The 27353-nt window shown below is 47.4% G+C and overlaps 2 protein-coding genes across 3 annotated transcripts; both read left to right on the forward strand.

The window, feature by feature from the left end:
* Positions 1-2845: 2845 nt before the first annotated feature.
* On the forward strand, positions 2846-5699 carry TSPO2 (translocator protein 2). Of its 2 annotated transcripts, none has more exons than XM_055113581.3 (4): positions 2846-4139; positions 4327-4519; positions 4918-5059; positions 5301-5699. In XM_055113581.3, the coding sequence occupies exons 2-4, from the start codon at positions 4347-4349 to the stop codon at positions 5496-5498; spliced, it is 513 nt and encodes a 170-aa protein (XP_054969556.1). In that variant the 5' UTR covers positions 2846-4139; positions 4327-4346; the 3' UTR covers positions 5499-5699. The 2 variants fall into 2 exon arrangements, with proteins under 2 accessions (XP_054969556.1, XP_057158475.1); XM_057302492.1 differs by having other exon boundaries at positions 4079-4169.
* Positions 5700-14714: 9015 nt separating this feature from the next.
* On the forward strand, positions 14715-26672 carry APOBEC2 (apolipoprotein B mRNA editing enzyme catalytic subunit 2). Its single transcript, XM_003833325.5, has 3 exons — positions 14715-14863; positions 22582-23146; positions 25349-26672. The coding sequence occupies exons 1-2, from the start codon at positions 14715-14717 to the stop codon at positions 23123-23125; spliced, it is 693 nt and encodes a 230-aa protein (XP_003833373.1). The 3' UTR covers positions 23126-23146; positions 25349-26672.
* The last annotated feature ends 681 nt before the right edge of the window (positions 26673-27353 follow it).

Below are 27353 nucleotides of genomic sequence, written 5' to 3' on the forward strand. Positions count from 1 at the left end.
CCTCCAGTCTGTCTTGCTCCAGACCCCAGATCACCCTGGGTAGCGGGTCCCCGAAACGAGAGTCCTTTAGAATGCTGCCATCACCTGTCCCTAGGCAGTTGCATCCTCCAGCACAAAGATCCAAACTCCTGCTGCAAAGTTCTGCTCCTACCCTTTAAGAAAACTCTCAACCCTTCCTCCACCTCACTGGTTCTCCCTGTGCCTCCCCAACACCTGATAGATGTCCAGTTACTGCAGAATATAACAAGTACTGGGATGGATGGTCCAAACCCAAGTCATGAACGGCATTTGTTAGTATAGTAGACATTTCCGCAGGACACAGAATCATCCCAGTGGTCCTCATACCCATTGGCCAAGTCCCATTTTCCTCCCCTCCTCCAGCAGAGGGTCCCTACACTCCAGCAGGCAGGCTAAGCTGGCCTGGCTCCTCCCCGAAGCTCCAGGTAACCCCATCACAATGCCCATCCCCTCTCCAGCTGCCCCAAGGGGGTGCTCACCTTACCGTCTAGGAGCTCTTAGAGGCTGCTGGCTGGTCCAGTTCCTTCTCCGAGAAACAAGGGTCAGCCAGATTCAGTCGGCAGGCCAGCAGACAAGTGGAGGTGGGCGGGGAATCCAGGCAGGAGTGGCCTGGTATTTCCTGGCAGAGCTCTGCCTCCCAGCTGTCTAAAGAGGGGTGAGGGAGAGTGTCCCTGTCTATTGGCAAAGTCCAGCCCAGGTAAGGGATTAGCTGAGGATCCCAGAAGTCAGTGAACTTTCCAGTCTAGGTCTGGAAGGAAGGAGGGAGGCAGGGAGACAACCTGGGTGTAGGTGCTGCACCTTGAAACCCCTCCTTACAGTGCCCTCTGCTGGTGAGTGGCTGTCCCCAGCCAGAGGCTATTATTAAAATAGCAGATAGGAGGAGGAGGGAACCTTCATCTGAGTTTCTTAAACTTTAATGTGCACAACAGTCACCTGGGAGATCTTGTTAAAATGCAGGCTCTGATTCTGTAGGTCTAGTATGGGGCCTGAGATTCTGCAGCTCAAAGAAGCTCCCAGCTGATGCCAATGCAACCGGTCCAAGGAGCTTAGAGAGCATCTAGTTCCACCCGCTCCCCACACAGAGAAGACAGTGGATCCACTGAGACGGTTAATGACTCACCAGTTGCTGGTGGACCTGAGATGTACCCATATTTTTCCTTACACAAGGTGCTTTCTACTTCCCCCACCCAAAGTTGGCAGAGACACTGCCGGTTGGGAGACAACTGAACTTTGGGGCCATTTGCCATTCCGAGTTCTTAAAACTCTGCCTAGGAGCGGTGGCACCACAAGAATGAAAACTCCTTGTGGAACTTTTCCCATGTTTTCGGCTGTCTCCTCAGCTCCTGGTACAGCCTGATAGATAGAAGGTGTTCAATAAACATGTCTTGAATGAATGAGTGAAGCAGTTGAGAGGGAAAAGGATGCATTTTGGCTCCAACTGGCCAACACTGAGCCCAGGTGAGCCACAGGTTGGGTATGTAATATTGGGCAAGCTACTTAACTCCTCTGAACCTCAATTCCCTTGTCTGTCAAATGCAGATAAGAATATCTACCTTGTGTGAGATAATAATTGTCATTATTGAGCTAATAAATGTCAAATGCCCACCACAGAATGGGTGGTCAATAGATGGTAACCGTTATCACCAGGGTCTGGCCTCCTGCAGTTGAGGAGGCATGGTGAACGCCCCCCCAGGCCCCTAGTTATCATCTCCCATAGAAAATAAGTAACTTCCTCTGCTTTTGTCTCAGTTAATAATTCTCTAGCCTCTTGTCTCTGACTGCAATGCCCTCCCCTCTGCTTCCTTCCGTGGTGGAGGTGAGAGGGTGGAATAAACCTCCCAGGGGAGCCCAGTACCCCAAAGTGCAGAGATGTAGCAAACGAATGGGTAGACAGCGGGCAACCTGGGAAGCAGACCTCATGCCTAAAGACAAGCCAGGAAGGGGTGCTCAGAACTTTGATAGGGAATGAAGGGAGTGGGGTAGGGGTGTTTGTCTTTGTTGAACAAAGCTCTGTCTGAGTCACACAGGAGGCTGGACTTTGCCAACAGACAGGGACACTCTCCCCTACCCCTCTTTAGGGCAGCTGGGAGGCAGGACTTTCTGCCAGGAAGCGCCAGGTCACTCCTCCTTGACTCCCCACCCACCTCCACTTGTCAGCTGCCTTCTCCTCTGAGTCATAAAGTCCTAGGGGTTTGTGAAAGATCTGTCAAGCTAGGGTTCTAAGCCAGGAAGGTCATGCCAACCAGGAGGCTATAACGAGGGGCTGTGTTCATGGATTATGAACTCACTTCCCAAGCTAGTTCTTGCCACTCTTGGGAACAATCCCAATTATAAGGAGGCTCTGGAGAAATGTGAAGGCTCCTACCACTCACTCCCATGGCCACAGAGCTGGTTCATGGGATGCAAAGACCACAGGCATCAATAGCATTATAACTGGAGGCTGAGCTGTCACAGGAGGGCCAGTGTCAAACCCTCACCACAAGCCCTCAAACATTCCATCAAGGGGTAGCCTCCAGAGGCCAGGCACCAAGGAGGGTCTGGCAGACCAGAGGGGCTCCTCCTGAGAGGAACTCTTTGGGGCCATGAAACAGCAACTTGGACTTCCCAGCCAGTGTCACCACCCTTCTCATCTGAGAAAGGCAGATCAGCTGGGAGCACCACTCCACCCTCCTCCCAGCCCCACCCTCCTCCCAGCCCCACCCTCCTCTGCCTTCCACACATCATATGTCATCAGGCCCCCCGCCTGGGAGGTGTGCTGCCAGAGGTAAGGGGAGCACAGGCCTAGGAACCAGGAGGCACTGGGAGGGGCAGGTGTCAGGAGAAAAGAGGATGGGGGCAGGGAGGGGCAGGGAGGGGGCCTCCACCACTGGACAGAAATGTAGAAAAACAGGAAGGCAGAAGATGAGCAAATGGACAGTGAGGAGCACAGAAAGACAAGTAGAAATATGCACAGGTGGGCATGCTGCTCAGCTCTGTCCCAGAACCTCCAGGACCAGTGTCCCTGACCCTTGACAGAAAAGGATGGATTAGGGCCAGGCGCAGTGGCTCACACCTGTAATCCCAGCACTTTGGGAGGCCAAGGCGGGTGGATCACCTGAGGTCAGGAGTTCGAGACCAGCCTGACCAACATAGCAAAACCCCATCTCTACTAAAAATACAAAATTAGCCGGGCATGGTGGCGCACGCCTGTAATCCAGCTACTAGGGAGGCTGAGACAGGAGAATCACTTGAACTAGGGAGGCAGAGGTTGCAGTGAGCCGAGATTGCACCACTGCACTCCAGCCTGGACAACAAGAGTGAAACTCTGTATCAAAAGAAAAAAAAAAAAAGGATGGATTAGATAGTCAGTCCAGAATACTGAAAATAATCAGATTGTTTTCTCTCCTTCAAATCTGGTTAATCATGGGGGGAAGGCTGAAATATCATGAACAAATGAGAAGAATGATATTTGTGGGGCCTTGGTGGGGCCTTGGCTGGAGGAGGGTCTGTACATTGTCCCACATGCAAATGACATGCAAAGCAACATGCCACCTTGGCAGCTTTTTAATCAAAGACCAGGCAGTTGTTTCCTGAAAAGTCAGGCCACAAGAAACCTGGATGCTTGTGCTTACATCCTGACACTCTGGGAATGGAAAGATGGAGCAGGAAGCTCATCCCCCATGGCTCCAGGGGTAGAAGAGAGCTAAAGGTTCAGAAAAAGGAATCCACAGTGTCAACAGGCCAAGTTTGAATTTGGGCAGGAGATCAGCCTGGGTGGGCCCCATGAGTGTGCCAGTCTGATATAGTGAGATAAGCCTGGGACAGATGCGCTGCCGCATTCGTGACTAGAAAAGAGTCCCCAGGAATCTCTGGCTCCTGCCTTCAGATTGTGATCTTTCCAGGTTGGTAGATCAGCTTAGGTAGAACAGTTCTCGGTGAGGGCCAGCTACATACCTGGCTAAGCGCTGCCCACTGTGGGAGGCAGAAAAGCTGATCACCCGGGACCTGATCTCCAGGACTCAGAAGCACTTGGAGGAAGGCCTATTCACTTAGAAGCAGTTACCAGTGCTGGGCAGTGTCCTCCAAGTGCCAGAGGAGTGCTGTGGAGAAAAGAAGTCCATGGAAGCCAGGAGATGGGCAAGGTGTGGCCTGGGGTTGGAGAGAGCTCAGAGGTACAGGACTGGAGCTGGGCCAGGGAGAGAGGAAGGACCTCCGTGAGTAGACCTTCTCTGAGGGGCTCAGGCCAGGAAATGAGTCAGGTTAGGAGGCAGAGACAGACGAGGAGCCGCAGGGGAAGGCTCATCACTAGCATGTTCTCTGACTCCCCAGATTTTGCCTCTTCAAGGTGAATGCGGCTTCAAGGGGCCATCTTTGTGCTCCTGCCCCACCTGGGGCCCATCCTGGTCTGGCTGTTCACTCGTGATCACATGTCTGGTTGGTGTGAGGGCCCGAGGATGCTGTCCTGGTGCCCATTCTACAAAGTCTTATTGCTTGTACAGACAGCCATCTACTCTGTCGTGGGGTGAGTACTTGTTTCTCACACATGGCCCTGGTACCCAATGGGGTGGGAACAAGTCCTCTATATCTGAATTACTCCCATATATTGGCCTCCAAAGGTAGGCGCTTTGTCTTGCCTCTCACCACCATAGTGGGTCCTCCAGAAAGTAAGAAACCCTCTATGCCTGCCTGGGGTTCCAGTTAGCCCTTCTTCCACCCTCTCTAAGTCTCCCCAGCCCCTCCTCCACCTCACCATGCCCAGCTCCTCCCACCAACTCCCTCCCTGGCCCTTACATGATGCCTAGACCCATCTGCCCCCATTTCAGCCCACAAGGGTATCCAAGAGTCCTTATGCCAGAGAGCCTCCTCCATTTGCCACGGAACCTCCTCCCATTGAATGTTTTTGCCACCATCTCTCCACAGCTACGCCTCCTACCTGGTGTGGAAGGACCTGGGAGGGGGCTTGGGGTGGCCCCTGGCCCTGCCTCTTGGCCTCTATGCTGTTCAGCTCACCATCAGCTGGACTGTCCTGGTTCTCTTTTTCACAGTCCACAACCCTGGTCTGGTAAGGCACACAGTGCTCAGTAGCAGAAGTAATGTGGGAGAGGGTGAAACCACCTGGCTCCAGAAGCACATAATTCAGCAGAGCAATTGAGTGCAGGCAGGTAATGGGTGGGCAGACTTCTCTGCACTCCCATGGTGTGCACAGAGCCCCAGGGACTGAGCTCGTTGCTGGGCTGGGTATTGCAGAAAGGTGGAGGTGCTGGTTCTCGGGCAGCCAGCTGACCCCCGGCCTCTATGCCCAGGCCCTGCTGCACCTGCTGCTGCTGTATGGGCTGGTGGTGAGCACAGCACTGATCTGGCATCCCATCAACAAACTGGCTGCCCTGTTACTGCTGCCCTACCTAGCCTGGCTCACCGTGACTTCAGCCCTCACCTACCACCTGTGGAGGGACAGCCTTTGTCCAGTGCACCAGCCTCAGCCCACGGAGAAGAGTGACTGAGGCCCTAGGGCATGGGAGAGGAGGGACGCCCAGGGTGGGGAGGAAGAGTCTGCAAGCAGGGCTGTGGAGTTAGGGTTCACCCCAATGGGACCACCCTCCTGGGTCCCCTGGTGCCGTTTTTCCTTAGAAATCAGAGAAATGGGAAAGAGGGGGGAAACTGATTTTACACTTAAATAATAAAATCCTATTAGTAACTCTGAAGGTATGATGTGAAGTGTGTATTTGAATGCATAATATGATGCCTAGGGCGGCAGAGTGGGATAGAAGCTTCTGGACCTCTGTGTGAGTGTGTGCGCGTGAATGAATGTGTGAAGGCCCATGGGGGAGGGGTGGGCACACCAGCTCGCCTCCACTCACATGCCTCCCCACCTGGCATAAATATTTAGCACTCAGATGTTTAATTACCTGAAAAACAAAAGGCTTTTAAAAAGTGACAAAAAAGCCAAAACAGAAAAATACACCTTAAAAAGGGGTACTAGGGGGCCAGGCATGGTGGCTCACGCCTGTAATCCCAGCACTTTGGGAGGCCGAGGCGGGTGGATCATGAGGTCAGGAGTTCGAGACCAACCTGGCCAACATGGTGAAACCCTGCCTCCAAAAATACAAAAATTAGCTGGGTGCAGTGGTGAGCACCTGTAGTCCTAGCTACTCAGGAAGCTGAGGCAGGAGAATCACTTGAACCCGGGGAAGAGGAGGTTGCAGTGAGCCGAGATCATGCCACTGCACTCCAGCCTGGGTGACAGAGTGAGACTCCATCTCAAAAAAAAGGGGGGGATACTAATTATACATGTTAAGGTTATATAGTATATATTATACATTAATGTATATATCAGATTTATGATGCAATATCTAGTTATAACATATACTATGGTTGTATGATATATGTTATACATCTCTGATAAATAAGATTATAGACCTTCTTTTTTGCTTTCATACATTCCTATGCTTTCCTTATTTTACATCAATTAATTACTATTAGAATAAGGCAAAGAAGATTGAAAAAAAGAGATTAAGCCTCAGGGTGCTGACAGGTGAATTCATAGGAGCTTCTTGTTCAGCCTTCTATCTTGCTTCTCTTTTTCTAAACCTTCTTAGTGGCTTTTTAATTTTTGTCTCCTCCCTTCTCTGATTTTCTTCTGTCCTTGTTTCAAAGCCCTGATGGTGGCAAGGAGTGACCGCCCTTGAGTAAGCCTCCTCAAATCTTTAACAAGGTCAGCTGGAAGGCCCAGACACCTTGCAGTAGGGGGTCTCCACCTGCTGCATGATGGGGATCACCAGAATTGTTTAAAAATCCTCATCAGCCTCTCCAGGGAGGAGGCCTGGGCATCAACATTTTTAAAACTTCCCAAGACCTCCTCAGGTGCAGCCAAGGCTGTACCACAGCTGTTTGGAGCTATTTAAAAAAAATGCATGTTCCTCAGACCGCACTCAGGACCCATAAATGAGAACGTTGCGGGTGGGCTCTTGGCATCTTCAGATTTAAAACCTCCTGAGCAATTCTGTCAGCTGCTAGCTAGTTTGAGTGCTTTGGGCACAGATCATTTATCAGGGCCCATTTAGCCTTGACAATCTGAGGTTTTGTGAGCTGAGTTTTAGAACTGAAACAAACTGTATGCTCTCAGGTGAGAAGCCAGCAAGGCAGCATAATTTGAGAAGAGGAGTGGCTCTTTCCAGATCTCACCCAAGAGAGGGAGTCTGCAGCCTCCCCTCCTCCACCAAGGGCATGCTCAGCCCAGTGGGTCAGGTCACAGGCACCCCAGGAGGACACACACAGTGTCCCACCCACCTTTGTATCTCCAGCCCCAGGACAGGGCAGAGCACAGAGTAGGTGCTTGTACGTTTTTATTTGTTGATTAATTGAACGAATAAATGAACACATTGTCGTACTTTAAAAACAAATGCTGACCAGCACCTGCCGCCACCCCTACCCCCACCCCTACTCTGGAACAACTGAAAAAAGAAGGGAAAGGCTTTAATCATTTTGGAAACTCCTGGTTCTAATGTGCAGCCAAACTGAGACGCGCTGCTGCAGGGTATTGCTTCTTATTGCTTCTCAAAGTGTGCCCCAGAGACCTCCTGAGACACTTGTTGGGACTCCAGACCCATGAAATCAGATCATCTTGGGGAGTGAGAGCAATAGGGTATGGTGATTTGCAGTTCTGGCCATGGAGTCAGACCAACCTGGGGTTGGATATTGACTCTGTTATCTATTAACTGGTAACCTGGTGCAACTTCTAGCTATAAATACTGATGGACAGAGGATAGGCTCGGAACCCAAAATACATGGGTTCTTACCCAGCTCTACTACCATTGTGTGATCTTGGCAAGTGGGCACCCCAGACGTTATCTTCCATTATCATTATTATCATCTCATAATAATATATGCATTGTAATATTTGCTACCAATTTTATTCATTACCAGCTAATTCTAGAAGTTAGGTGGAACCTCCAAGAAGATGTATGATGCCTAGGGTATTACTTTGACCTCCCCAAGGCAAGCTGGAGCCACTAACCCATGCCTCTAGCTTAGGACTTAGCCCTAGAAGAAAGCTTAATTTGGGCAGTGTCCCAAGCCCTGGGCTAGCACGACCACCTGATACAGCATGAGCCAAGCTAAAGAGATTTTTGGCCATGTGCAGAAACTCAGCATGAAAGGGCAGAATCCCAACTCCAAACTCTTATCCTCTAACTCCAAAGTTGTCCTTAAAATCCTTCTCTGCCCCAGCTCCTTGGTTCCTGGGTGAAGGGAGCCCGTAATCCCACAGTCTCCAACCTCCCTGGGACTCTTGTCTTTCCCCTTACCCCACTTCCCAGTTCAGAGCCCAGCCTAGTGGACACCTGCCTTTGGCCCTCCTCTCTTGTTACTTAAGAGCTGTGCCTAAATAGACTTGGAGCTGCCTCTTCTCTTTGCAAGTGTATCCCAAGCTTCCACCATTCAAATTATGTGCACATTTTTGTTCTGAGGCAGTATTTTTCCATTTGCCTCTGATTTGGTTGAGTCGGAGACAGACAAGATCATAAGGCTCTGCAGATCTCCCGTCCAGTGGCTAGAGAGGCACTAGGTAAAACAGCAGACCCAGGAGGTGGCATATCTCATTCTATTGTATCCTAGTTCATCCTTTCCTCTTCTAAACCTTCACTCTTCCTCACTTTGACAATTTCTGCAGAATGGAAACATAGAGAGGCTAGGTGAGATGGCAGAGTGGTAGGTGTATGTCTAGTGGTCAAAGATTGGTCAGCTGGGCTAGGAACAGGGCAGAGTGTAGGATTATTTATTTTGCACATCTCTGGCCCCTCCTACCTACAGGCAGGTAGAGCAGGTAGGCAGGAGATGCCTGGAGGCCCCTGAATGTTGTCAGTCCTGGGCCAGGGCTCCAAAGTCTCTTTTCTTTTGTGAATGGCCACTATCTGCTCTGCCTCTTGGGGTTCCCCTGTACCCCAAGCCCAGTTTCAGAGTCTTCCCAGAGGTCCTCTTTCTTGTAGTTCCAGAAAACAAGCACACAATCCTTTTGTTTTAAGGATTTTACTGCTGATTCTCATTAGCAGCTTACAAGGTACTCAGTCCAAAGCCCAACTTTGCTGAGAACTCCCTCAGATCTCGACCTTCCTCTTGTATCCTCAAGTAGAGCCCAAAAAAAACATTTACCTGCCTCCCAGACTCCTTCTCCCCCCACCCCCAAATGTCGAGGACACTCCATACATTTAGGCTCTTCTTCTGGTATGGAAGCCAGGGGAAGCCATCCCTGGTCACACCAGGGCCTTGATCATGTTCATCAGGGCCTCATTTGTCCCTTTCCAAGGTTGCCCAGCCCACACAGAGATTGTCCACTAAGAGAAGCACCAGAAAATCCCCCTAGCGTCCACTTGCACCTACTCCAACACATTTCTCATTTTAAGGGCTGAAATTCCCCTCTCAAGTTGATTGTAGTTTGTCACCTCTTCCCAGTAGGTTCTTTGGCCTTGCAAACACCCCTTCAAAGAGGAATACTATTAGTCACCTTAATGTACATGATCCTTATCAGATCACTTTCTTTAAAGACTGAAAGTGCCAGCCACGGGAGCTGGGCAGTGCCAGGAGTAGCCACTGGAATGGAAACCATGGTGACCAGGACTAAAGTCACCATTTTACCCAGGGTGGTGTGTCCCACATGGCAAAGCAAGCATTGTGTCCTGTACAGAAGACTGTAAACTCTGTCCTGCCCTGTGATTCTGGTGCCTTCTCCAATCCCAGCCTCAGACTCTGGGAGACCCTTGGCCCCCTCCCCTCTTCATTAGCCAAGGCTGCTCAAAGCTCTGGACACCTCGCGTTTATATCAACAGAGCAGTTGCTAGAGGAAGCAGCCTCCCGCCCTCCAGAGGGGTGTCTGGTGCCCAAGCCCTGTTGTTTGTGTACCTTGTCTCAGTAGTGACCAGAGGGGCAGGCAGGCCTGGGCTGCGTCTCTGGGGCAACGTACTGTTGGGGTCCCAGCTGTCCCTGCACATAAAGCACCGACTCCATCAATGCACCCCTGAGGTATCCTCTTTCAGGGAGTGAGAATTTAAACCTTCCTCTGGTGAGGCTTCTATTTTCCACCAGCCCCGCTCCTGGCCTCTCTGCTCCCTTCCCAATGAGGGCAGCTCCACATCCAGCCAAGATCCAAGGAACAAGCATGCCTGACCCTGTCCTCTCCTTCTCAGCCACCTCCTAGAATCTCTGAATGTTTTCTGAAATGACCGTGGGAAACGGGACAGGGAGAGGCATGCTGCAGCGTATCCCAGGCCTAACCCAGCTCCTTTCAGCCACTGCCATCCCAACAGAAGGGGGCAAGGGCCTGCAGAGACAGGCTGGGAGGATTCCAATTTTGGTTTCCATCCCCAGACACTAGCTGTCTGGTCTCTTTACCTGTACCCCCAACACACAGATACACACACACACACACACACACCCCTCATGTACCAATTACTTCCTAGAGTCTGTTTTTCCTGCAAGAACTCCTTCTCAGCTTCTTCAACTCCCACTGGTCTCTGTCCTTCCCTTCTCCCAGAGGCTGGGCCTCATGGGTGCTGGCAGCAGTTGAGACTGAATGGTGAAGGAGGTAAAACATGACTCTGGAAGCACATGGCTCTGCCCTCTCTAGCTGCATCACCTTGGGCAAGTCACTTAACCTCTCTGGTCTCAATTTCCTCACCAGAAAAATTAGGATAATAATAGTACCTACCCCAAACATCCTTGTGAGGAATAAATGAGTTAACCTACATAATATTTTAGAGTAATGTCAGGCCAGCAGCAAGGACTGTGTTAATGTCAGCTCTCCTTGTTACTAAATTCCAGGGAATATGACACAGTAGGAGAAGCATGGAACTTGGGAGCTGACAGATATGGGTTCAAATCCCAGCACCCCACTGACTCCACGTGTGACCTTGAATGAAATACCTTACTGCCCAGTATCCTCCTGTGCAGGAGGGGGACTACTGATAGAACCTTACCCAATAGGGTTAACACTAGGTGTGAGGTGTGCCAGCCCTGAAGAGTATAGAGGCAGCTGTAGGGAGAGGAGTCAAGCTCCTGGCATCTGATCCCCCAGATTAGTTGCTGCACTCTGGGGTGAGCAGAGTAAACTGGTCTGACTTGGAAAGAAGAGCCAGAGACCAGCCAGGAATTCAGGCCCCCAGGAGGTGCCATAAATAGCTAGAGCAGATCAGAGGGCCTCCAGGGATGGCAGGCTGGGAGACGGGGAAGGCTCAAAGGAGCAGTGAAAAAGGAAGCTGTCAGTCATCAGTCTGGGGGCAGACCCAGGACCCTCTCCCAAAGGTCGAAGGGAAAACTGTCTATAAGTAAGATAGAAGAAAGGGGTCAACTCTTAAGGACCAGCCTGAGACTACCTGCGCACCATTCACCCTGAGCTGTTGGGAGAGGCAGGTAATTCTCGACACGCCATTCACCTGTGGTCTTCACAAGCCCACTCGGCGCCCTATTTTCTGCCCTTTGACCATTTGGAAATAGAAATCAATAGCACAGCCTGTGTCACAGATGGGAAAACGGAGGCTCAGAGATGTCAAGTGATTTGTCCAAGATCACACAGTGAATCGGGCTAAGATGGGGATATGAACATAGAATATTTTTTGCCTCCTAATCCAGGGTTATACATGACAGCCAAAATAGAAGGCCCTGTCCTCAGGGAGGAAGTCTTTCTTGCAGGGGAACAGTGAACTGAAAGGATCCATCCTCCTTGCTTTCCTCCCCAAGACATTTTACTCTTCCTCCGTTGATCCAAGCATATCACCCTAGCTGGGCCTGGGAAGTGTGAGAGGGATGCACATTTATAATGCTTCAGAGATGTTTCATCAAAGGTAGCTGTGCGCAGCCCTGGGAATAGGCTGAACTTGAACTTGGGCTCCGAAGACCCGAACTCAAAGCCCGTGTGATCTTATACAAATCACTTCACCTTTCTCAGCCACAAGTCCCTAACTTGCAAAATGAGGCCCATAATTCACACCCATGTGAGACTGGTGTAAGGACTAAATGAGATAATGCATGCTTGAATGCTTGATTAATGCCCCAAATATGATAAAAGCTGGGATCCCCTGGTGAGCCAGCACCTTATTTATCTCTGTACTCTTGGTATTTACCACAGCACCTGGAACATAGGAACCTCTGATAAATGTTGACTGAACAAGAAAATGAAGTAAACTCTCTACATTTAAACGTGGTATGTTTGTGTGATAACAACATTCTTTGCAGTTTATCAGCTGCCACTGTCTTTTTATTGTGGACACAGGCACTATTATCTCTACTCAGTGCTTTATTCCCCCCGAAAAATGTTTGAAAAAATAAGATCCAGATAAAAATGCTTTCAGTGGCTGGGCGCGGTGGCTCATGCCACCCAGCACTTTGGGAGGCCAAGGCAGGCGGATCACGAGGTCAGGAGATGGAGACCATCCTGGCCAACATGGTGAAACCCTGTCTCTACTAAAATTACAAAAATTAGCTGGGCATGGTGGCACGTGCCAGTAGTCCCAGCTACTTTGAAGGCTGAGGCAGGAGAATCGGTTGAACTCGGGAGGTGGAGGCTGCAATGAGCCAAGATCGTGCCACTGCACTCCAGTCTGGTGACAGAGTGAGACTCCATCTCAAAAAATAAATGATAATAATCCTTTTAGTAGTAAATCCAAAAGGTAGGGGACCATATAATTTATTGTCCACAGCAGGACACCTTTGGGAGTAAAGGGGTGCTATTAGTAATTATGTCTGGACAACAGGAAGAAACCATGACTGGCAAACCAAAATGCAGGGCATCACACTAACAGAGCACTCTGCTGCTCAGACTCTCTGGAGGAGGGAGCCCTGAATCTTCCAAGCCATCTTGACTCCTCTTCTTTAGTCAGACCCTCCAAAGGGTGCCCTACCCTCTCATCCCCACCAGCCAAACCCATTTGGAGCTGTTTTCAGATCCGTTCCCCAGTGTTCTTAGGTTCCTCATTTTCAACCTACAAGTGACCCTGACCCCTTCCTTCTGCTTCCCTGAGAATGGCCTAGAGTATTTGCACTGCTCCAAACACGAAGACTTTTGCCTCTGCTAAGTACCCATCATGAGAGCTGCAAAAATCATCTAGCCATCCTCTGCTGCTGTTCCGGCTCAGGGTCTTTTCTAGGGGCCCCCATCATCTCTCTCTGGCCTCAGTAGGCTTCTCACTGGTCCCCTGCCTCTGCTCTTCCCAAGTGCTCAGACCACCTGTCTCACCTGTTCAGAGACAATGGCTTCCCACCTCAGTCTGAGAAAAAGCAAGGTACTTATGACAGCCCATAAGGCCCCAGTCTCTTTTACCCTTGTTATCTCTCTGGCTTAATCTCTTAGAACTCTTCAGTCACCCAGATGTATGTCCTCGCTAGTTCCTCAAACACCCCAGGAATGCTCCCTTCTCAGAGCCTTCGCTCATGTTGTTCCCTTCCTTGGAACGCTTTCCTCTTAGATAACCAAATGATTAGTTCCCTTGCCTTCTTCACGTCTTCTTCAATTGTCTCCTTTTCAAAGTCCTTCACCCTGGCCATCCTATAAGTATGTAACCCCACCTCTTAGCACTTCCTGTTTCCATTTCCTGTCTTTTCTCCTTGGCACTTATCATCACAAAATAGACCATGTATTTTACTTACCTTATTTGTTGTTCAGTTCCTCAAGCTCCACAAATCATCACAGCAGGGATTTTCATTTGCTTTGTTCTTTTGCCATATTCCCAGTACCTGAAACAGCACCTGGCATAGAGTAGATACTCAACAAATATTTGTTAAGAAGAATAAAAGACTGACTGTGAGGGCACATAGCATGGAGGTTGAATATTTGGCCTGAAGTACAAAGGCCTGCATTTTAATCCCGGCTCTGCACACTTCTGTGAGTCTCAGTTTACCTGTAACTTGGGATAATACACATCGCCTCCCATGGCTGTGGCAAGCATACATCTGATTTCATTTAAACCCCTAAACCCACTGCCTGGCCTATTTCAAAATCTCTGAGCTAAGTAAATGGCAGCTATTGTTACTCAGGGAGGCTCCTGATCGATTTGACATTACATTATGGCTTTGTAACAGGCAAATCAGCACCCACCGCTTTTGAGTCATAACTCACACACTTACTCCCCAAATTGTCAGTTTTGATCCCACCTCTTCCAGGACCCCTCCTTTCCTGAACCCACGTTCCCCCAAAGCAAATGGCCTGAGTCTTTTTGCAGTCATCCCCTTTCAACACACATCTCCTCCTGTTTAAATCTCAGAAGGCCACCCTCCTAAATCTCAAGATGCCTGCCCTGGGGCCCCTTCCACACTCTCCCCCAGTGGAGCTAGGGAATTTGGGTGGGAAACAAAGGGGAGAACATAAGGTGAGCTGAGAGGGAGAGGGAGAAGAGAGCAGGCCAAGCCATACCCACCTGCCAGGTTCCTGTCTTTGCCTACTGATAAATAGGGGATACTAATGGCCAGATTTTCCATTCCCCCACCCCAGCACCCGCTGTCACTCAATTAAAAAAAGATAGAGGGAGAGAGCCTGGGGGAGGGGCAGGAGGCCTTGGCTATAAAGCCTGTGGCTAAGTGGGGAAAGCACGAAGCCTGGCCTGCTGGGTCCTTTTCCCGTCATCCCCAGCCAGATTTAGCTGCTGACAGCTGCTTGGGACTCTGCCGCCAGGGCCTGGCCCAGACCTGCCTGCCTCTCTCCTCTCCCTCAGTGACTCCTGAGCCACAGCCCCTCCATGGCCCAGAAGGAAGAGGCTGCTGCGGCCACTGAGGCTGCTGCGGCCACTGAGGCTGCCTCCCAGAATGGGGAGGATCTGGAGAACCTGGACGACCCTGAGAAGCTGAAAGAGCTGATTGAGCTGCCGCCCTTTGAGATTGTCACAGGGTAAGCCTCAGATGTGGGCCAGGGTTCTGCTCCCTAGAAGAGTGCAGCCTTGGGTTAGGCTGTGGAAATTCAGGATGGTTATATTAGGCGTCAGGGCCAGCTACAACCCTGCAGCAGTGAGAGTGCACCAGTGGGCCCGGCAGGGGTGGTAGGGGACCCAGCAGCAAATTCTCTTGGCTTCTCAGGGTGACACCTTGGGCTCTCTAATCAGGGAGAGGTAGGAGGAGCTCCTTGGAGGCAAGAGCCCAGAGAATAAAACCACCCTTCAGGCCTCCTGGTATTGGGACGGCCACCTGCCTCTCTGGGTAGAAGCTTAGTCCCAGGGAGTTTGGCGAGGACAGAGGATGAGACTGGCACATCTATATGTGGCTCCGGTCAAAGCACCCCTTCCCCTCAACTTCTCTGTTCCTGAGTGGGTCTCTCCGCTAGCCATAGGCCTCTAGCCCTTTCTTTAGAGCTTCTTCCTGGAGTAGATGCTCCCAAGACAGGAAAGATAGATCCATCCTTTCCCAAGACTCAGAAGCAGCTTTTTTCTTATTAAATCTTTTGAGTCTCCTCAGGGGCTGTCCCACAGAGAAACAGAGAAATTACATGCAGATAACGCAGCCCAGGAGCTTATGGACACAGGAGCTGTTCCAACATGCTCAGGCATTGCCTGGAGGAACTGGGACCCAAAGAAAAGGGTCTACAGACTGCAAGGAGGGGGCTGTGTGCAGGGTACCTCTGTCTTATCCAGATTATGCCATCTCCAGGAATAAAACTAAGTAGTCTTCTTCCTCTTCCCTTTCTATTCCTGTAGCGGAAGACCCTTCTAAATCCTGAGCAAAGAATAAAAAGAGAATCTATGAGGCCATATTTCCTCCTTGAACCAAACGTTTCCTTCATGGGGTCTCCAGGAATGACCACAGGCAGAGTGGGTGCGAGACTAAGAGAAGTTTCAGGAAGAAAGGAGGCATGATGCTTTCAAGGGGGAAAGGAAGCCCTAAGTGGCAATTTGGACTTGATATTTCAAGCTTGACAAGTGATTTTCCAGTCAGCCACAGTTTTAGCACTTATAACATGAAGATCTATAGTAGTAAGGTCCCTTCCAGCTCAGATGTTTTCTGATTTTCAAGAGAACCTAACGGAAAATGCATCCTATTTCCTGAGGCAAGAGTAGCCCCTGAATTTCCATTTGCCCATGCCCACCCAACTAATCTCACCCTCATCCTAGGATTAAGGGAGCAGCTGGGCACAGATTAATATAGACACAGGGAAAGCCTAAGGCAGCCTGGCCAGGAGAGTCCTCAATTCCAGTGGCTTTCTTATGGAAGGAGAGCCTTTTTCTAACACCTCAGCATGCTGGTATACGCTATCCTTAGTCATACACACACGCGTGTGCACACTACACTCTTGTGTGGCTTTCCAACACAGAGGCAGGGTAGGTCAAGAACAGAATTAGACTATGTTTGTTCAGCTGAACATGCTTTGGGGGTCCCAGAGCAATGGATCCTGAAGGGTTAAGTCCACTGATAAAACTTACATTTGTCCAGGGCTTTATAATCACAACATAGTTTCATGAACATGAGACCATTCAACACTCAGCACAAAGGTAGGAGAGGGAGATATATTATTGCCACTTTACAGAGGGGGAAACTGAGACTCAGAGAGATTGAATGGTATGTCCAAAACCACAGAACTGGTAGGTGGCACATCTTCTTACTCCCAGCAAAGTATCCTTTCTACTGGTCTCTTATTCATTCTGGATCCCAGGTTTCCCAGAGCTCCACGTTATCTCTATCTGGGAGGTAGTGAGGACCCAAGGCTCAGAAAAAGAGGCAAAGAAGGGGCAACGTTCTGAGCATTCTGTGAACAGTTCAGGTGGGAGGCAGAGCGCTGAGTGTTTCCTGGCCACAAGTAACAGCTGTAGAGAGCTGTCTCCTGGGCCCCTCTGGGTAAACAGATGGCTTAAAATAGCCCAGAGGTGCAGCTGGGTCTGTGCAGGGAGAGGGTGAGGGAATAGCTTTCCTCTCCTTCCCTCTTGAGATGCATTCCCCCCAGGACTCCCTCCTGGAGTCAAGGGGGTCAGCAAAGCAGCTTTTCTAGCCTGGTCTCCTATAGGGAAGATCTTTAGTGCTCCTTATATTTGGGCCAAAAACTAGCAGAAGAGCAGGTGGCTTTTCCGGAAACAGTCCGACATGAGGAGGGTAGCTGGTAGGAAGGAGAGATGCCCAGCTCATAGCGATTCTGGTTGAATAGGGCATTCAGGATAGAAAGCGGAACTGAGCACATTAACAAAATAACATGGTAGAATGTTCTGGAAAAGGGCCTAAGCCTGCCGTAGCGTGCTGAAGCCAGTTCCTGTTGGTTCACAAGTCTCTTCCCTACTCTGCATCCAGTGATATCACCTCGGGAGCTTGAAATCTCTGTAATGGGAGTACTTACCTTATGGAAATCAGCAAACTTTAGAAATTGGGGATTCTTCCTTCTATCAGAGAGATGAGTGTTACACTTATCAGCACACCATTGAAAATCAGAAACCTCTGAAAGTGAGAGGAAGAGCAGTGGGAAAGGGATCAGGTTTGGTAATGCTTAAGATACAATGCAAATTGTATCTGAAGGATACAATTTGAGGCCTGGAGAAGGCATCATATGTATCATACATCAATTTCCTTTTTCTTTTTTGGAGATAGGGTCTTGCTTCTTGCTCTGTTGCCCAGGATGGAGTGCAGTGGTGCAATCACAGCTCACTGTCGTCGCAACCTCCCGGGCTCAGGTGATCTTCCTGCCTCAGCCTCCCAAGTAGCTAAGACTACAGGTGCATGCCACCACGCCCAGCTAATCTTTGTATTTTTATAGAGATGGGTTCTGACTGTGTTGCCCAGGCTGCTCTCAAACTCCTGGCTTCAAGCAATCCTCATGCCTCAGCCTCCCAAAGTGCTGGGACTATAGGCGTGGGCCACTGTGCCCAGACTAGCTTTGAGTGTCTACTGTTGTCCAAAACCTTAGAAGTTGGATTACTCACTCTTTCAGGTGAGGAAACTAAGCCTCAGAGGGATTAAGTCATATGGCCAAAGCTTGTTGATGGAGTAGGATGTGAACCCCAGGACTGTCTGACTCCAAATCATCACACTGCATCCAAAAAACCAGAAAGGATTCTTTTTATATTTACTGAATAAGAGTTTTTCATTTACTGCCTGTTTCCCCTGTTAGTATTTAACCTCTATGAGGACAGCACTTTGTCTTTTTCACTGCTTTATCCTTAGCACCTAGCTCCTGATAGGTACTCAATACGTATTTGTTGAATAAATGAATGACCTAATGAATAAGAACCTTTTGGGTGGTTCTTAGGCTCTCTGTCAGACAAGACAGGCAATGAACTGGGGGAGGGTTTCTTGAGGACAGCAGCTCAGGGTGTATGACGATCCAGCAGCACTAGGCTTAGGTAAGAATTCCCCTGGCTCATGCCTGCTTCTGGACACAGCACGTTTTAGTAGAGCTCTGGGGCACGAGAGCTGGTTGTCTCCCCAGCTTTCCAACCCAGTGAGAAGTGACTGTGGCTCTGCCTGGCAGCACCCTTGATGTGAGCTTGGCTTTGTCTCTAGTTATGTTGTGTATGTTTTTACAGAAAGCAGAACCTCCTATCCCAGGGATTATTATGGAACAAAGATAAATGGCACGCAGAGTGATTCTTCTTCTAACCACTTCTTTAGCTACCAGTAGTTTACTCTAGCCATGTAAGGAACACAGAGAGGCAGTGTCCAGAGGAGAAGGGTGAGATAAGGAGTGAGGGGACTTCGACACCAGTTAACACCAGCCACAGCCCTTTACCCTCACCCTGGCCTCTGGAGCACGCTGGGTGGTGTGTCACCAAGAAGAGAAGGCGGCCCACTGACTCTGGCCAACCTGCCTTCCACAGAGGGTTGGGGGCAGGTCAAAGCTCAGGTGTGAAGACCATGCCTACCAGGGAAAACAGGCAAGTTCAGGGTTTCCTGTGGGCAAAATCCCATCCAGTCCCACAATCTGGAGTTCCCTTCTCAGCTCTAGGGAGTCAGGCTGCTAGAACCCTCTGCTCCTGCTCTTACTACTCTTTCTGATTATGCCCACTCCTTGGTATCCGCTTTGAAAAGTGGTCTGAGAAAGCAGAAGGCCAATGAAACCAGCAATCCTCCCTCTTTCACGCCAGTCACCAACAGGTCTAGTGAGGGAAAGCTGAAACAAGTCAACACATAATTACCTATGAGTAGATTTTTCCACTCATGGATTATTCTGGAGCAAATGTTTAATCTCAGTCCAGCTTCAACTGCCCTCTGGGTTGCTTCCTTTCACAGTATAGATTTATGCTTAGAAAATTCAAACGTTTTGAATGTGAACCTGAGAAAAATGTATTACATTTACTCACATCCCTTCTCCCTCCATCAAGCAGATTATCTTCCCAATTTTTTTTCTAGATATTTGGACTCTCTGTTTCCTCCCAAGTGAACTGAAATGTCCAGTAGCCTGGGTCTAAGCAGATGAAGTGTGACTGGCCTTGTTTGGAGAAAGTATGAGGAAATGGTGCTTAACAAGGTGCTATCAGAGGCTGGGGAGAGGGAATAGAAATCAGGCTGTAGGTTTCTACGCATGAGGAAGTGACTGGATCAGGGAAAGAAATCTACTACCAGCATCTCTCTCCTGACCACCACCCACCACCACCACCCCACCACACACACACACACACACACACATAGGTTTCTACGCATGAGGAAGTGACTGGATCAGGGAAAGAAATCTACTACCAGCATCTCTCTCCTGACCACCACCCACCACCACCACCCCACCACACACACACATACACACACACACACACACACACACACACACACACCTTTACCAGTAAAATATTTTCTGGGTTAAATGTAAAGGGCTATAGTTAAATATGATACTTAGGCCTATCATGCTACTTAAAAAAAACTGCTGGTGATGATTTAACAAGTTAGGTGTCATTATTTCCTTCCTTCCACTAGTGGGCATAATAGTGTTAATTTATTCTGTGAGTCTACAAAATTGCCCAAGATGGCCATGTTGTCTAGTTCCCTGGAGAAATTCCAGACCTCTACTACCTCTGTTCTCCTGGTTTCCCCCCAGGACGTAGCTATTTTGGTCTGTGAGAGGCCTAAAGAATCTCATCTGACCTTTTTGCTCCTTCTAGAAGACCAAGAAACCCATTCAGAAATCAAGCAAGTTTAGTCTCTGAGCAAGCCCAAGGGAGCGACTAGGAACCAAACCTTCCCTGCCTTTCCTTTGCTCCTTGAAAGCACTTCTTTTCCTGAGGCATCTAGTCCAGAAGGCCCTGCTGAGGGACAGAGTAGATTCTAGGGCTGCTGGCCAGAGGGGTTGGAAACCCGTATTTATAGAGAGATGACCTTTCTTCCTCTCCCTTGGGTTTCAGGTTTCTTTGGGTCTTCTCCTCTTGCCTAGGGAAGAGGAGGAGGGGAAAATGTCAGAGCTTAAGAAGGGCAGAAAGAAACAGTCACCTCACAACCATCAAAGCCAATTTGCAATTGCATGCTGGGCCAAATTCACACTGGCCTAAATTCATACTTTCAGCTGAGCTATAGGGAGCTCCAGAAGGAAAAGAGGGACCACACGGCAGCTACTGTTTAAGCTTCCAAGCTATTTGAGTAGCCATGAATACTTGCCAGGGTTCCACCTGATAATCCATCATATAGGTGGCCCTGGATTAGACTTGGGGAGGGGGGCAAAAGGCCTTGAAGAGCAAGTTTGGGCAGGAACGGTAAGCTCTGAGCTTCTCAAAAGCAAAAAGCCACTCCAGGAAGTGAAGGGACCATTTGGCAACTGGTAAAGTTGAGGAGTGGTCTGGTGGGGTGAGTACCTTTGGGGAGCACTCACTATAAGTGAACGCCTGACAGGGATTGAGAAGAGGAGCAGGGAAACATCAGGCGATCCATTCTCCTAAAATGTTAAGTAAACAATAAACACCTCCAACTAGGGACACAGGGGCTTAGAGAGCTAAGTATAGTACCTGATGGAATCCTGGGGCTGGGTCCTCAAACACATCCATCTCCACAGTGGAAAATGAACCTGACAGCATGGGACATGGAAACTTGGGTGGATACATTTTGGTGATGGGTGGGGGTGAGGGAATCCTGCAGGGAAATAAGTCAAGTTTACTCATATCTTTGGCATCTGCTGCTTATCCCTAGGCAGCCAAGGCCCTGGGATACCAGGGATTCCCCTGCAGCCCAGGGAGTCTGTTGACTTCTTTGGGAAAAGAGAAGAGGTGGAGACAGGCAATAGTAGAATTAATGGTGCCATAGGTATCTCTTGGGGCAGGCAGAGAGATTACATTTTTAAAAAGGAAAACATTGAATCTTTCTAGCTGGTACTCATCTCCTCCTCTCTTGACATTTTTCATCTCTCCTATTAAAAATTCATTTTCTTTGGACTTCAAACTTGAACAAATCTTGCCTATTTTAGAAAAACACACACATACACATAAAAGTAAAAACAATCTTCAACTCTGATGTCTTCTCTGGCCCTTCTCTTTTTTCTTCTCCTTGTTATTACCAAAATTTTCAAAATTCCTGGACTTTTCCTGCTGTTTTCATTTCCTAACCATCCATCTCCTCCTCAAAGGCACCCACACAATTCATCACCAAGTTTAGTGTCCTAAGATACCTACTGGACTTGTTCAATTTGAGGCTTTTCCTCAGCTTCACACTATCTGCCTATTGCCAAGACTGTAACCTTGCATGGACATCATTTTTATTGTTTTCCTTCTCAAGAACCTGTAACAATTCTCTACTGCCTCCCGAATCAAGGCCAAACTTTCGAGAACCTTCATAATACTTCCTTTACTGTACCTATCCAATTTTAGCAGTCTTATAACGTTCTCAGCTGTTTTATTTACATCTTCTCTGTCCAGCTGCAATCTAGCTGCTAAATTATAAGCATCTGGAGGGCAGAGACCAAGTCCTTTAAGATTTGGAGGTGACTCAATACTAAATACAGGCTTAATTATCCCAAGATACCCTTGAGTAGTCTGTCCTCACAGATAAAAATTCTTGGACACTTAGCATGTGACAATCCCTTTACCTGAAAGTAAACAGACTTGAGAAGTAGTCACTTGAGAAGGAGAGCATGTTATTGCAAGTTTTAGGCCATTTCATGCCAAGATGCAATTTACATGAGTTACAAGGAAGAGAAAAAAGCATAAAATGCTCTGCAAAATCTTTGTTTTGTTCTGTCATGAGAAATTTTATATGCTTGCTACTTACCTGGCCACTTATTGGAATCATCCAGAGAGCTTTTTAAAAATACTGATGCTTGGACCACCTCTCCACATGTTCTGATTTAATTGGTTTGGCATGAGGCCCAGGCATTGACATTCTCAGTCTTCTAGGTGATTCTAAGGTATAGGCAGGTTAAAGATTCAGTGATTTAGAAATGTAGGGGTATGTTGTGCTGGAAGAGTGATGGTGGAGACAATGTCCTAGTAGGGTGACCAAAATGCACACCTCAGTCCAAATTCTCCTCTCCTTCAGATAAACCCTTTTGGATTTTTTAATGCTTTTTTTTTTTTTTTTTGTCACTGATGTTACCACAGACAAGACCTATTTATAGTAAGAGTGAATGCATTTCTGAAATACTGACCTGGAAGAGCTACCTACTCTAGGCTGGTTCTAGAAACAAGAACTTATCATTCTTTCCTGTCCTTTTGTCTCCTTGACCTACAGAGAACGGCTGCCTGCCAACTTCTTTAAATTCCAGTTCCGGAATGTGGAGTACAGTTCCGGGAGGAACAAGACCTTCCTCTGCTATGTGGTTGAAGCACAGGGCAAGGGGGGCCAAGTGCAGGCATCTCGGGGATACCTAGAGGATGAGCATGCGGCTGCCCATGCAGAGGAAGCTTTCTTCAACACCATCCTGCCAGCCTTCGACCCAGCCCTGCGGTACAATGTCACCTGGTATGTGTCCTCCAGCCCCTGTGCAGCGTGTGCTGACCGCATTATCAAAACCCTTAGCAAGACCAAGAACCTGCGTCTGCTCATTCTGGTGGGTCGACTCTTCATGTGGGAGGAGCCGGAGATCCAGGCTGCTCTGAAGAATCTGAAGGAGGCTGGCTGTAAACTGCGCATCATGAAGCCCCAGGACTTCGAATATGTCTGGCAGAATTTTGTGGAGCAAGAAGAGGGTGAATCCAAGGCCTTTCAGCCCTGGGAGGACATTCAGGAGAACTTCCTATACTACGAGGAGAAGTTGGCAGACATCCTGAAGTAGGGCAACTGGGTTTTGCCTCACGTGAGTTTTCCTGGTGCCATGGCACCAACACTTTATTATGTTAACTCCAGTAGAAGGTGTGAGGTCAGGTAGAATCTGTGATATGTCTGATTTTCCTTTGGAAGGGTTTCATTTCTCTGCTTTTGTCTGGTTGCAAAAATAGTTTAGAACATGTCTCTTTCCTCTGAATCCCTCTCTAAACTTTTCCCTCCCACACTTTCGTATCAAAGTAACTTTCCCCTAACTTAGAATACTCAAGGTTGACAGGAATCCTAAAACTTTCATGAGGCAAGATGACCTTCTTTGGTAAGATTTAGATGGTGCAAGCACCTGCTACTGAACCACAGCAGAGAAGATACTGAAATCCTCTGAGTATGCCTCTGTGTACATGTCAGGGATTACTAATTCCAGACACCTTCTAGATGCCTCGCTCCCATATCCACTGGCAATCTTACCATTCCATTTTTCTCTAATGAATGTTTTTTAGTCCTTCAGGGACAATTTTTTCACTTATGGTAATTTTGAAATTCCCCAAATGGAATGGTATTTAACTTGTTTTAAGCCAGACCTGCTTTCATGTTTTCAAACAAATGGCTACACTTTGAAGGAGACCAATAATTGCTGTGTGAAAATACAATACGGGAACATTTTCCTTATGTTGAGAAGACCTCAGTAGAATTCATGGAGGATGTCGAATGCAGGAATGGGGATAATATAGCAACAAGCTAGTCCATGCAGGAATATTTAAAGAGTTAAAAAGACATTTGTAAAGTAGGCAGCAGCTCAGAAGTAACCTCTTACAGATATCAAGAGGTGATAGGAGAAAGATTAGCTATTTAAGCAAATAATTAGGACACAATTAAGGCCAATTTGGCCTCTTGCTGAGGGTAAATTAAACTCTAACAGAAACAGGCTAATTACCCTCAGGAAAGAGGGCTAAAGGATCCTTTACTATCTTTTTTACATTTAGTCTGATTGAGTTTGCGCCTACAGAAATGCTATGACGAAGCCCCCTTTGCAAGGCCCCAGTTACTGATCAAAATCTTCCAGTAATAGAGGAGGGGTACTCACTACACTCTTACCCAACTTTAATCCTCCAACAACTCACATATTACTAAAACATGAAAACAACAAGCTTCCATGAAGATAATTTACTTTTGGTCTCTCTCACTCCTAACACCCTTAAGAGAAGATGTCGCTTCATAGACACGTTTAGGAAATATCAATGTTCCAGAGCTTGATGTTGGCAGGTGTTTTCTATTAGACATGCACATGGGCACCTGATCATTCTCAAGCTGAGCATTTGCCAACCCATGAAGATACAACTTTCAGCCATTTCTTTTAAAAAGCAGGACCCAGTCACTGAAGTCAGTGAGCCTATGATAGGGTATACTGTGTGGTACTCTGCTCACATAAAATAAGACACTTGATAGTTGTGAACAGTAGTCAAAACAGATTTCTGAGGGTGCCCTCTGAGAATATGAAATTTAACTTTCAGAATTCCTTGAAGATTTTGTTAGTGTATGTACTATCACTGTAATTATAAACCCAACATAGATTCTACAGACTAACCGGCAGCTTAAAATTTAACCCCAGTATATTTTCCTTTCAGACATCTTTCAGAGTCAAGGGCCCAGGTGCCTAACTAGCAAGTCCTTAGAGCATTTTTTTTTTTCAGTGATTTCAAATATAACTGTATTATCTGGACCCATTAACATGCTTCCCTGTCTTCTATTTGAATTGCTCATATTTGTGAAGGGAAAGGTTAAGATATACCAAGTTAAAAAAAAAAAAAACTGGCATGAGATAAGAGTGTAATCTAAAAGCCCAAAAGAACAACCCTGCTTAATTAAAATAATCTTGAGAAATGAGCATTTGTTAAATAAAGTGTCTTATTTTACATACTTCTTATTTCATCTTTCGTTTTTTTTTTTTTAATGACAAAATAGTATTTAATCCTATATTTAGTCAAAAGACCAGAGTTAAACCAGATCTCTTCTGGGGCTTTTTCTGTGTAAACCACATCAAAACATGAACGAAAGACTGGCTTCTGATTTAGTCAATCCTGGTAAATTTACCCAATCCTGCAAAGGAAACTATGGAGGAGAAATCCAGGGACTTGCTGGGAAGGGCACACAGAAACCTTAGTTCAAAAAGAAACTAGTCATTGTTCGGGGCCAGCAGAGCTCTCAGTAACACATTTTCTTTGTTTGTTTTACCAAGGTATTCCTGCTGCCACCAAGAGACGGCAATGACATGTACAGCCACCTGGGACATGCCTGTCTTCCTAATACCATTTGGAGCTGGACAACATTTGACACCAACCAATCATACTGGACAAGGCCCTTAGAGGACTTGAAATATACTTCTCATGCTGTAGTTTATTTAGGCTGTGCCTCTCTCTCTAATGCTGCTCTCGGGAAGGACGAAAGTGACCTGCAAGGAGAGAAATGCAACCATACATGGGCTCCAGTCAACTATGGGACTGAAGGTCCTAATTGCTCACCCAAGGGGGCTGCTTAACACAAACAGCCTCAGACCCGAGGTTTAGATTTCTGAAATATGCATTTTATGTTAAGTTGGGTATTTTTTTAAAAAAAGAAAAACTGCAACATTAATAAAAGAAGTGGTGTGTTTTTCCCGTGGCCAGATTTTTAAGAAACTTGAACATCTGGAAGTTGCCACAGACAAGCGAGCTAGTCCAGACACAGGGACACTCCAGGCTATGAACCAAGCCATGGTTAAACCAAGACTTGCCTAGACAATGCAGAATAACTCTCCCATACAGACTTCTTACAACAATCAAGTGAGGGCCTTTCCCTTCTCTGAAGGCAAGTAATAGGGCAGAAGGTGGAACAAAAAGCATGAGAAATCTAAGGTAGCCACATCCCAAATGCCAGTTAATAAGCAACTAGCTTCTTTATTAGAGAGGAGCGGGTGAAAAGTAGTAGTTTAATGTTCAGATATACAATCATTTAAAAGTATTCAATACATGGTGTTTGATGGTAATGGCAGGATGATGTCAAGTCTCTCTCTTTTTTTTTTAAAGGTTTGTTTGAGTCCTATGTGGAAGCAAAAATTCACGGTGAATTTCCGGGTGTTTGCCAAACTCTAACTAGGTTTCCAGGAATAATGTGTTCACTCTGATTACCAGGACATGCCTCCTTTCCCCAGGCTTCAAGTGTGATAGGTCATCGGAATTTGACCCAAGACTACTATCGGCAAATGACAAAGTGCTTTATCACATTCCTGCTAAGTCCCAGAATTCCACTTACAGCCAATCCTGAATGAGACTAGGTTTTGTCTAAAGAATCAAGGCTCAAACACCAAGAAAAAAATAATAATAATAACCATAATCTCTTTAAAAGTAAAGGAAGCCTAGAAAATCCATGTTTTGACTTGTGTTAAGGTTTACAGATGGTACTCAATTTACAATGGTTTGTCTTGCAATTTTTTGACTTTACAACGGTGCAAAAGCCATACACATTCAGTACACCCTTCAACTGAACTCAACTTAAGATGGGTTACCCAGACATAGACCTAAGTTGAGGAACATCTGTAATTGCAGAGTTAAGCAAAATATTTTAAGTTTCTTTAAGTTTCTTATCCCCCACTCTCACTTTCAATTTTGTGTATTTAGACAATCTCTCCTTCCTTTTTCCCTTCAACTTTATGTGGACAAAAGCAATGCTTCAAGAAAAGCCTCAATCTAAAAGTTTGATAATGAACTTGACCCTCCACTGCCCCTACCCCAACAACATGAAGAACTTGTCTGTTCCACCTAGAAATACAAAAGTGAAATACTTTTTTGAAACTGTTGCCTCTTATCAGGCTGATATGTGATAAGAACACAGTCTAAAGTACAAAGATTATATTTAACCAGTACTTTCCTGGTGTTTTAACCAGCCCCTTCTAAAATACAGTTGTTCTTTTATACTTGGGAAAGCAGCAGGTCCTGTGACAGACCCAAAGTCACTCTAGGGAGAAAATCAATAGCAAGTCTGGCTGTTTTAACTCTCAACACCACTGTAAGGGAAAACAAGAAAATGTCTAGTTTCCCGAATAGCTCTGATACTGAACCATTGGCTAAATCCATGAACTTAATTTTCCTACCATGACCACAATAGACGACTGGTCTTTGCAGCTTCAGAAGAAAAGAGGACTAATATTTAGACCCCAGCTGGCTGCACATCCAAATCTTCTATGGAGGTTAAAAACACAAAAGTGG

This window comes from Pan paniscus, chromosome 5 (assembly GCF_029289425.2).
Source record: "Pan paniscus chromosome 5, NHGRI_mPanPan1-v2.0_pri, whole genome shotgun sequence".
Taxonomy (NCBI): domain Eukaryota; kingdom Metazoa; phylum Chordata; class Mammalia; order Primates; family Hominidae; genus Pan; species Pan paniscus.